Source organism: Schistocerca cancellata, chromosome 10 (assembly GCF_023864275.1).
Source record: "Schistocerca cancellata isolate TAMUIC-IGC-003103 chromosome 10, iqSchCanc2.1, whole genome shotgun sequence".
In the NCBI taxonomy this organism is placed as follows: Eukaryota; Metazoa; Arthropoda; class Insecta; order Orthoptera; family Acrididae; genus Schistocerca; species Schistocerca cancellata.
In genome coordinates this window covers 56,574,447-56,586,456 of record NC_064635.1, presented here as the reverse complement: position 1 = coordinate 56,586,456, position 12,010 = coordinate 56,574,447, and the positions used below count along the sequence as shown (strand labels likewise).

The 12,010-nt window shown below is 36.4% G+C and overlaps 1 protein-coding gene across 1 annotated transcript in view; it reads right to left on the bottom strand.

Moving 5' to 3' along the window:
• Nucleotides 1-276: 276 nt before the first annotated feature.
• The window catches only part of LOC126106368 (inositol-tetrakisphosphate 1-kinase-like), a 102,021-nt gene continuing 90,287 nt past the window's right edge, over nucleotides 277-12,010 (bottom strand). Inside the window, exons 10-11 of the mRNA XM_049912632.1 lie at nucleotides 10,096-10,249; nucleotides 277-4,705 (exon numbers count right to left, since the gene is read on the bottom strand). Of these exons, the coding sequence (XP_049768589.1) occupies nucleotides 10,104-10,249 (146 nt within the window). The 3' untranslated portion in view covers nucleotides 277-4,705; nucleotides 10,096-10,103. The remainder of the gene's footprint in view (nucleotides 4,706-10,095; nucleotides 10,250-12,010) is intronic.

The following is a 12,010-nucleotide window of genomic DNA, read 5'->3' as shown; positions in this document are numbered from 1 at the left end:
GAAAAATCCTACTTAAGAAAAAAATATTTGAGTCCCCAGAGAGTCTTTAAAAAGGGGTTTGACTGTATGTAGATATGTCATCACAAATGAAACATGCTTTTGTGAAAAAACTGGATGTTTTTCTTTCCTCATAGAAACTAACGCACAAAATATGTCTATCAAAGTGACCTTCATACCTTGTCAGAGTGGCCCCAAAAATGAAAGCCACCAAAGCATTGTTTTGATAACCATATGGCAAGTATAAAGGCAAAATGAAATGAATAAACATATTATATAAAAAATAAATACAGTTTAATGTCACTGCAATAAAAAGTTATCATTGCATCCAACACCACAAGTTTGTTGTAAACTCACCACAGTAACATTTACTACTATCAATGACCTGCTAAATAAATCACACATGCCACAACATTCTACTCTCATGTGGTACAAATTAACACACATCTGTGATATAAATGTCCACTTATGCATAATATGACAGAAGTAATAAATATTTTTAACTTCAAAGTACATTCTGAATTTACATGTCTGAAATAAGGCAAAACAATCGCTACTGTGGCACAATAAAAACAAATTTATGTACACAGTCAACAAAAATCAATAATTGCTAATTGACAATCATCATCAGGTTTAGCACACACGGAACACACATCGTTGCATCATTGGACCCTGAAGTATAAAACTACCAGTACCTGCAGTAAATGCTACTCGAGGTCGACAACAACCAATTTTCTACTTTTGTCACTGTAAAACTGGAAATTTTCCAAAACTGCAAAACATCTCTTCCAGCAACAATCATTCATGCAATGGTACACAAGAAATGTAAAAAGTCTATGTAGGCCTTCCAAATACAAAAGCTAGATAGTTGTTCAGCATACTTGGTTGAAAAAGTATTTTTAAGTGTTAAGTGACTGATTGGATATACAGCTACTGCATCACCTGAGGCAACCATCTGCAAACAGTCTGTTTTCTCTCTTAATATACATCTCAAAAAGGAATGACCGATAAAAATTTCTTACTGGAGTTCTAAATAAAGTGAGAATTTCAAAAAGTTTACATTTGGTAATAGAAACTTTTAAAGACTTGGAAGCAGCAGTGATGTCAATCATTGGAAGGTAAGGCATAAAAAACACAGTCAAATTGTAGTTCTGTAAGACTGCACTCATTCTCTGGAACAATATTTTGTTGCCGGTTGCACTGAATGGATAATAATGCAAAGAACATTTCAGTACTATACACATACATCCCAAGAAGGTAATTGGTGAGACAACTAATGGGATTAGCTGAATCGATAGAAATCAGTTGATATCAAAAAGTACTGAATAATTTCTGTTCACTTCCATTTAAGTTAGCAGATGACATAGAGATTAATGGGTATTTTGTTTAAAGAAATCCGTAAAATGACTTCCAAGTGAATTATACATAACATTTCAGCAGCTGCTAATTTCACATTATTTCTGCTTCTTTAGATTTAGACACACTAATCATAATGTTGTCTGTTAATTAATGATGGCAGTGGCCTGAAAATAATACATAAAGGTCAACATAATTTGATTTCTATCGAATCAATTACACCCATCAGCCACCTGTGCACAGAACAGTAAGGGTCAATTGGTTCTCAAGAGTAATGGATAACTGTGATTAGATCACAAATACCAGCTTCCACACTGCCACTGTGTGACAGTGAAAATAAATAGTCTGTTCAGAGCATACATAATGGAAATTCACCACGAACTGCGAGAAACATACAGATCTCTTGTAAAGAAACTTGTATGTACTTCTTCACAATTACAAAACTGACCATGTGCAAACAGAGATCCAACAAAGCTAAATTTGACAGCCTATCAAAAGAGCATTGTACCATATGCAACAGATAGTGGAAACCACTATTTCCTGGTCTCCTTATTGGGGTATGTTCATAAACAGCCTCCACAGCAAATGACAATCTAAAAAGGTCAATGGCAGATTTTGTACCATCGATCTCACAGTCATGTACTCTCAAGCACTACATATAATGTTTTTCTGCAATTGACAGTATAGTTTACAGCTCACTAATTTGATGAAAATAAGTTCAAAGCTAAATTAAATGAACTAACAGATGGGAAATTTGTGTGTTACGCTTGTAAAAATCTTCCCTTTAGACATCAAGAGTGTTATTCTTCTTTATAACCGAGCAGAGAATTCTTTATAATAAAATTCATAAGTCTGTATCAGTTAATAATAGTAAATGCCAATATTTAAATAGTCTGAGGTCAATGACCAGGCTCTACACAGAGAAGAAGAAATTGGAATCGACAATTTTTCTACACAAGATGTAAAGTCATTCCCTTGTAGTGTTGGAAATATAATAAACTATGGGCATTTAAACAAGTATTACTTGATATTTCTGATAGTGCAAGATGCTGAGTAATATCACTGGAAGCAACAAGTTAGAACAAAGCGATTTTTAGTATGTTCTTAGCACAGAAGTACAGCAACAAAAATTTAGCAAATATCTGCATTTATCCACTGTACATATTAAGTATGTCACAGGGTTCTCTGCAGAATGCACAGCACTAATGAATGTTTGAATATAATTCCATCTTTCTGTAACACACATAATACTGTTACTATGAAAACATAATTCCAAAATTTCTACAATCCATCGAATCTGAGAAATGATATTTTTAGATTCCACTGCCTCTGTATGATGACAGAAACAACAAGAAGGTGGGAATATTTTAAAATGTTTGTTGGCATCAACCTATAAATCTTCAAGGCAATTAATGCAAAGATTTAAAACTGCCTCACCTCCACAGATGATTCACTTCTGAATTTCACTGGGAAGCTACTCCTTTAATATTAGGAAGATCAGCCATCAGGTTTGTCACAGAGAGCGGGAAAAACATTTTACTGTCTGAATTGACACACATCACATCACATTAACTGCTTCGGATCAGTAGTTCTCTTGAAGCAAGCTAGTATTTTGCTGCTCATCGGTACTTTGAAAATGGCAGTATAAGAACAGTGGCAAAAAGCAATGTACATGTTGCAGCATAATTGTTTCTGTGGTTTCAGAACAGATATATGAAGAAAGGAAATTCAGTCTTGCAAAAACACGTGACCTCATTTCGGTGAATACAAGACCAGCATTTTCCGTATAAAATATCTTATCAACGAGTTCTAGAAGGACTAGCTGCGTAAAGTAAATAACAAAGAAATGAACTGAATTGCAAACCAAAATACAAATGCTAAAAACCAAAATTTGTACTACACAAAACAGAATTTCTGAAACAGAAGCCAGCTAATTAGGGTCCACCTAAAGCTGATGGTAATGAGGGGGGCAGTGCACACAATATTGAACTAGCTAATTTTTTGAATTAGTGCTTCCTTCTTTGAGAGAGGAAATAGTTGACGAAAGAGGGATTTTAAGTGGAGAAGAAAGGAAAGGATAATTTACTTAGAAATCTTCCGACAGCTTGAGGAAGTAGTCAGTGCCCCCCCCCCCCCCCTTTTCTCTTATAAAGGAGCAGCATTTTCTGAAAGCTCTAACCTGAACATCTATTTTCTTCTTCTTTTTTTCTGTAGGCTCATTTTACTTCCTCCTGTTTCAATAACTGTTAAGTAGGTATTGTGATTTGCTTCAGGCAAGTGTCTAAAAATATCAAATTTCTCTGTAGAACATTTTCCTCTCAGAAGACATTACACACTTCACTTATAAGGTTTGCCAGGCATTTGTGTTCCTACAGCAGCAGCTAACAAATGATAACCCACCAATTGGTTTGGGAGTGATGTGAGCAATGTACAGAAAAAAAGATATGAAACCACTCTCCACTAATCTAACAGGAATTATTTAAATGAGAGAGGCAATGATATGTACTCCCATTATATTTTTAACACTGGAGGAGTTTTTTTAAAGATGAACATGGTGTTCGTGCAGCTTATAGTACATTCACACCGACTTGAAATAAGAACACAGTTGTGTTGCTGGCCTGTCAATACCGAAAGTAACATTTTGGAATAGCAATACTCTACTACCTGGAGCAGCACTAAAAGCATATTCTAATACTGTTGTGATAGCTGTCACCAGCTCTGTTACAAGATATAATAAATTGTCATTCCTCAAGGAGAAAACAGATTGTGGAAATACCAATTTTACAGAAATGTGAGTGAATCATCTAGTTTAGCAGTAGAAGCATAAAAAGCGAGAAGGCGACAGACACTGGAATGGCACACTCAAATGCAAATCACAGCCTGGACAATGACCTGACATATTAAAATGACAGTTGCACAAAAGCAATGCCTAAAGAACACTCGAACATTAATACATGCTTAAAATAGTGAAACATTTCTAGACACTAAATAAATGCTTTATGAGAGATCTGAATACAATAATTTAACTTGTTCTTGGGACTCAGAGTGTCTCATTCAGGAAACAGTATCACGAAGGCAACAGAGGTGTAACACTTTTTTAAATTTCAGCAATATCTCCCCTTTTTTTGTCTACTAAATGAACACAGTTGAAAAGTCAGAGTTCCTCCTGTTTCAAACACAGTCAATACACACAAAAAAGTCAGCCGAAGAGGTTCCAGAGAGACAAAAGTGCAGAAACTGGAATGTAAATCACTGTCTCTGTTGGTGGCCAATGAAGAAGAGAATGTACACACTGAGGCAGCTAACACAAAGCTGCTCTGGGAGTTCATCTGGCACAACTGTCCCCAGGAACCTGCAACACAACACCATAAAGCTTCATTCAAAGAGACACCAGTGTACCATATGGTTTTAATGTAACAAACAGATGCTGACATCTTTATAAAGATTCATAATACACCTACAGCTACCTAAAATATTTTATGACCCTTTGACCACCACAGGTGTGCTCGATACAGGCTTAGCTGCGTGTTGCACGCTTCTTGCCCGATGCGTCTAACCGCACTACTTTACGTGTTTGGGCCAGGGCTACCCGAAGGTCTGGCTTGCCCTGTGCTGAATATTTTTAGAGTGATTTCTGCAACGTCTCCTCCTGTTGTTCTCAGATTTGTCACTGCTGAGGTGAATATTATTGTATGTTAGTAGTTACTCTGCAAATTTACAATTGTAACAAATCTGCCCAGATATGAAGATGGCTTTTTCAACAGTGTCAAACCCAGTTTTGGTAACCATAACTTTCAAATACTTTGTAATAAGAACTATGAATTACCATATTTACCTGAGTGAAAGATGACCATGAATACAAGAGAAAAAATTATTTTTTAACTTATTATGACTAAACAAAATTACAAACTTTTATTGCTGTAGGAGATTTGTCTAAAAAGTTAACATTACACATATTCTAAATTTATGCCATTTACTGATTGTCTACATTTTGACAATAAAAGGAGAAATAAAATGAATAAAAAAATTTTTTACGCTAGTTTTTATCTTCACTGCTTTTTAGTTTACTTAGCCTACCATCTGTACTATCATTAGTTTCAATCATAGTCATCATCATGATCATCATCACTATTGCCATCATCCTAACAGGACAGCTGTGAAACTTATAATATTCACTGTCACAAATATTTGGCCGTTGCTTCCAAATATTTTGCCATTTCTGAAGTGGTTGTTACAGTGGGACCCAAGAACACAGATATTTATTTTCTGAACACACTGCAGATATCACTTCCATAATGACATGGGAATGTTACAATGTTTCTTGCTTCCAAACATATTGCCTGTCCGCCACTCTCTAACTGGCTGTGTACAACCAGCAGCTGACACCCTCAATTGTTCACGTCGTACCTCACGGTGAGTGTCGACAACAATGCTGCATGAAACGTGTAAGTAAACCACTGGCGCCCATTGAGTCTTTTAGTGTTTCCTGCAGAAATGTATGCTATTGTTGAGTATCTGACAAATTTTAAAGTCAGTTTGCTTCTGAGTACAAATGGGTTCAGGCGAACTGCAGTTTAAACATGGTAGATGTAATGCAATATACATTCCCATGGTTGGCTGCATGACGAAATTTTTGTTGCTCAACAATAGCCCCCCAACCCGGCGCCCATTGTAGTTCTTCAGCCAAATTGGTCACTGTTCGTAAGCAACGGTGAAATGCGGATGGTGATATCTTCTAAAGTGCAGGTCATATGTAACAACAAAAAACAAATAAATAAATAAAAGATCACAATCACTATTTGCTCCAATTCTTGAACTTTTGCTTGTCCCACAATCTAGTGATGACTTTTCATATGATCTCCACAACAGGTCTTTCTGCTGTAATATATTCTCGCGACAACAATTACAGTCACTTTAATATGATTTACTTCATTTGTTTGACATAACCTCAAACTGTATGAATTACCTTGAAGAGAATGGTCTATTGACACACCGTCGACACAGACTTAGTAAACATCGTTCTTGTGAAACACAACTAGTTCTTTATTCACATGAAGTGTTGAGTGCTACTGACGAGGGATTTCAAATCGATTTTGTATTTCTAGGTTCCCAGAAGACTTTTGACACACTACCTCACGAGTGGCTTGTAGTCAAATTACGTGCTTATGGAATATCATATCAGTTGCATGACTGGATTCTTGATTTCCTGTCATAGAGGTCACAGTTCGCAGTAATGGAAAATCATCAAGTAAAACAGAAGGGATTTCTGGTGTTCCCCACATTGAGTTATAAGTCCTCTACTGTTCCTATTCTATATGAACAATTTAGGAGACAATATGAGCAGCCACCTTAGGTCTGTCTTTAGTATCTAGTAAAGTCATCAAAAGATCAAAGCAAATTGCAAAACAATTTGGAAAAGATACCTGAATGGTGTGGAACTCGGCAACTGGTCCTAAATAATGAAAACTGTGAGGTTATCCACATGAGTGCTAAAAGGAATCCTTTCAACTTCAGTTAGAAGATAAATCAGTCAAATCTAAAGGCCACAAAGTCAGCAAAATACCTAGGAATTACAGTTACGAACAAAATGTTGTGGGGAAGGTAATCACGGACTGCATTTTATTGGCAGAACAGCTAGAAGATGCAAAAGATATACTGAAGTGACTGCTTACACTACGCTTGTCCGTCCTCTTCTGCAGTACTGCAGCGCATTGTGGGATCCTTACCAGATAGGATTAATGGAGTACATCGAGAAAGTTCAAAGAAGGGCAGCACATTTTGCACGATTGAGAAACAGAAAGTGTCACAGACATGATACAGGATTTGGGGTGGACATAATTAAAACAAATGTGTTTTTTTGTTGCGGTGGAATCTTCTCATGAAATTTCAGTCACCAAATTTCTCCTCCGAATGCAAAAATATTTTGTTGACGCCAACCTACATAGGGAGAGAAATGATCATCATCATAAAATAAGGGACATTAGAGCTCGCACACATTCTTTTTTGTGCACTGCTTGAGATTGGAATAAAAGAGAATTATCGTGAAAGTGGTTCAATGAAACCTCTGCCAGGCACTTAAGTGTGATTTGCAGAGTATCCACGCAGATACAGATGTAGATGTAAACATAGACATTTCACTCTGGATTAATTGTCTTTCTTGTTGCACTTGAATGTCATCATCTTGTTCTAAAGTTCCAAAGCTCCAGTATTTTAATATGAGATCAGCAGTGGAATTTCTCATTTGCAACCTACCTGGTGAATCATTAATTCCTCACAGCCAAATAAAATATACACATGGGTTAAGAATCAAGTAATAGTTTTTGAAGGACAAGTTTTTCACCTTTGAATGTTACGTTTACTTAAAAAGCAGCAAAAATATATGTGTAAAGTATCTTAAATACAACAACAGTTTGTAAGTTGATAGAATTTAATGTTGTTCCTCCTGGCTTTCACAAAATTGTAAATTTTTTTTGCAGAGCATTAGATTGTTGTTGTATCCCTTACGATAGCACTGCAAGCTACAGGTCATGTGATTGTTCGAGCAAGGTCGATAACGTATTGAGCAATTCGATGTATTGGGAAATCTTGAATCTATCTGAACTCAAGTATTGTGTGAGAAGGCATACCCTACAGCATTGTTCAAAATAAATTTGTATGAAACCTCAATAGTCAAATTTTATCTGTAAACATAATATGACCCCTGTATTACTCTATTAAACAGTGTAAAAATGTTGACCTCAGAAGCAATATCTTAATCTGCGAATGCAAGATGAGCCCATATTTTTCAAATGATGAATTTGGGAAACAATTTGTGTTATAGTCAGGTAAGTATGATACAGTAATTGTTGAAACATAAGACTGTAGCATTACTCCAGATGACGTCTGTAGTTTATGACTGTCACTTTCAGAATCTCTGAAGGACTTATCACGTATGTCGACATCAAATAATTCGTCCTCATTGTTACTCTTTGTGAGTATATCCACGATCTCTTTCTAAGTGCAACCACTGTGCCTTGTCATTTTCCTTGTAGAATAGAGTATGAGAAAAACATTGTGATGCCAATCCTGAGGGACAGACAGGTGAACAGAGAAGTCAGATGCAGCAAAACCAAATAATAACAGATCAAGTACATGGTCACAACTTAGCAGATAGGTCTGTGAAAAGCTTTTTAAATATGGGGCAGAGACTCTGTTGTACATTTAAGCTCACCAACAGCTGACGTGAGTCCATACTGGTCATCAACACTCAGGGATCAGCAAAGAGGCCTAAGTTAAATCATCAACAGCGGTGAAGGAAAACCCAGAGACTACACTTAAGCTTTGTAACAGTGCTTGGGGAGCGGCAGTGCGTAAATAATTAATTCATCAAAAGCAGTCAAAGGGTTAAATATTTAAACAAAGTTATCTGTTTTATAATCAGATAGTACAATTATTTTGTGATTAGTTGAAATAGCATCTGCCTCACCTGAATAAGTGGGTATGTTCATTTTATGATGCCTAACATTGACAAAAATTGCTAAAATTCTAAGTCAGTAACGTATCATTACCAATGTTATTAAAAGGGTAATTACACATTATACGAGCCTGAATCACTCACTCGGAGCAACAGTAGTCTTTGAAGAGAATACATTTGAATTTCAATTACATTTGCTGCTGTCAACTTGTGTAGCTTTTCAAACAGACTGACTTTAATTAAGATTGCCACTTTGGCTTCAGTGGCCAACTCAACTTTCTGTTCAAATTATACTCTGATTAACATCATCATTATAATAACTCTTTTTTGTGCATGAAATCTGTGTGTTAATAGGATTGTTTGGCCGAATGCACCATTTTTGTTGTAGCTTCCTTCTACTGGAGAAAGCTGTGCTGAACCACTCCTACTTCACACGATGTCAATTTTTCATGTAGTACGGGCATTTAAGATAAATACTGTTGAAAGATGATTGATAAATTATACAGAAGAAATGCATTCACAGCTGAATATGGACAATTATCAGCTGTATAACAGAATGCCGACAATGAAAATTTGTGCTGGACTGGGACTCGAATCCGGATTTCCTGCTTATCACAAGCAGTCGCCTTAGCATTTGGCTATCCAAGCACGACTCATGGCTGGACCCACGCTTCCATACATCGTGAACCGTGCATCTACAACCTGTACTCGTACATTCATTATATATAGATATATTCTTGTACAGGGGAGACATTTTACTTGAAAGCCACTTGCCGGGAATCAATGGGTAAATACGATACTGCAGTGCCTGTGTTACTATGAATTACAATGCATGTATGTCCAAAGGAACATTGCATTGTAATTCGGAATAATACAGGCACTGCAGTATTGAAATTATGGTGACATTTATTTACATTGTCACAGTGTTCTCACAGGCAGTAGCTACATAACTGTACTGCTACTGATACGGCCGTACAGCGCTGTTTGATTAAAAATTTACACCTGTTGTCAGTGCGAGATCTATGAACTAAACACGACTCAAGCACTGCAGTTTCCACCAGATACACACTTTAGTCTACTATGACAGGTTACAGTATGCTGCACATATTAATGAGGCACTTCCAGAAATGAAAGATCACAACTCCAATTTTCTAAATTAAAAGAACTGTAACATTACAATGGAAATGACACTCAAAATGCCCAATTAATTAACAAATGCAGACAACGCTAGATGCAGTTACATTACAAATAGTGGTTCCCACAAACAGAGATGTTTAACAGCTGCGTACCTGAGCTGTTACTTGCCGGCGACCGCCGCAAAGCCGCCGCTCCCACGAAGGCGTCGGCCCCACTTCTTCTTCTTCTCGTCACTCGAGTCACCCCCCGTGTCGAAGCCAGAATCGTCCTGGTCACCTGGTGAGCTCGTGCTGCTGCTAGTTTTGCCTAAGCCAAAAGAAAATGTGTGTGTACATTACGTTCCACCAAAAATAAAATGACAGTGTTACTGGGCCTACATTTGGTCTTTTTTCATTTCACTAAGAATGTAACGCCTCTATTTATGGAATGGTAGTTACTAATTTCACTATACATTTTACTGTGATTGTGCTTTCATTGAAAACTGAATGATAAGTACAAAATTATGTCTACCAAGAAAGAAAAGTTCTTGCACCATTCTTTATTGACTAACTACGATAACGAAATGAATGGAATCATAAGTTGTGCAACTGACACACTCTCCTCAGAAATGAATTGCCTAAAAGACAACAGCAATGGTTTTCAAATTAGAACAGTTACAACATTAAAGACACCTTCTCTCCAATTTTCTTCATCTTCAAAGCATCTGGAGGTCATTGCCTGGACATCAATGTCCTGCAGCAGTAAAACACACACACACACACACACACACACACACACACACACACACACACACACACACACACACACACAGTTATTAATTGTGATTTCGCTTATTTGAATCTCGCTCATAGTTATTTTTTCTACTTTTATTTAAATTCCACATTAATTAACAAATGGAAATGTTAATTAACAAATACTGAATGATAATTTTTTATAAAAATAATGTTTTTATTTTTAATTACTGGTTATATGTAAATAAATTAAAACTCAATACAAACATGCGCAAAATGCTTCTTTATTACACGAGGAAAGTTAAATACATAAATAATAGTGTTCAATCTCTAGAAATAAAAACATACTTTATTTTTGACTTGATGTTTCACATTTTCATACAAATCGTAATTAAAAATAAAAAGATGTTAATTTTATCAAAAACATTTGTTAGTATATATTTCCATTTGTGAATAAACATGGACTTCTAATAAAATAAAACTATGCTACACGTGAAGTTCAAACTAGTGACAATAGGATTACCGTCTTCTTATGGTACGCATTCACCTACTGGCATATACGTTGATATGACAAAAATTTTTTGCCCTTAACTGTGAACGGAAAACATTTTTGAAGACCTCTTTCCTTCCAACTTCTTCTGAGAATTGCACCGTACTGTGCCTGATGTCCAGGCAATGACCTTCAAATCGTCTACATATGAAGAAAATTGAAGAAGCTGAGCAGCCTGTAAGGGCCCCTGGTTAGAGTAAAGTTATTCATTCTATATTCTGGTGGCATTTTGGGACAGAAATGGGTACTCAGTTACATACAGAGTACAATCAGGAAGTGTTACATTTCTGAAACCCAAACCCAGTTGTTTCTGAATGGATTAGAATTTTTTTCCTTAAAATTGAACATACAATGTCATTTGGTAAATGCATTATCAATAAGTGTCAAAAATACATATGTCCATGCAGCTTTCAAACATAGCACATGGAATTGCTCGGATATCACCAGTCATACTTTCCAAAAGAGCTTCGTGTCCATTGGTTTTCCAATTACGTCCAAGATTTAGGTGGCCCCACTAGAAATGAGTACTTGGTACAAGATCCAGAGATTGAAGGGCCACTTCACATGTCTGACAGACAAAACGCCATGTCCTCTCTCAAGAAAGCTATGGAGTCTCTTAAGACATGGCACAACACGGCACATGTAGACAACCTTAGCAAAATAGCTAGTGGTATGGAAATCACCAGGAGGCACTATGCGGAAATAGGACGAATTTAAATACCTGGGAGAATATACGACAGGGAGAAACAGGAGCAATGAAGAAATAGTAGAGACGATGAAGATGTG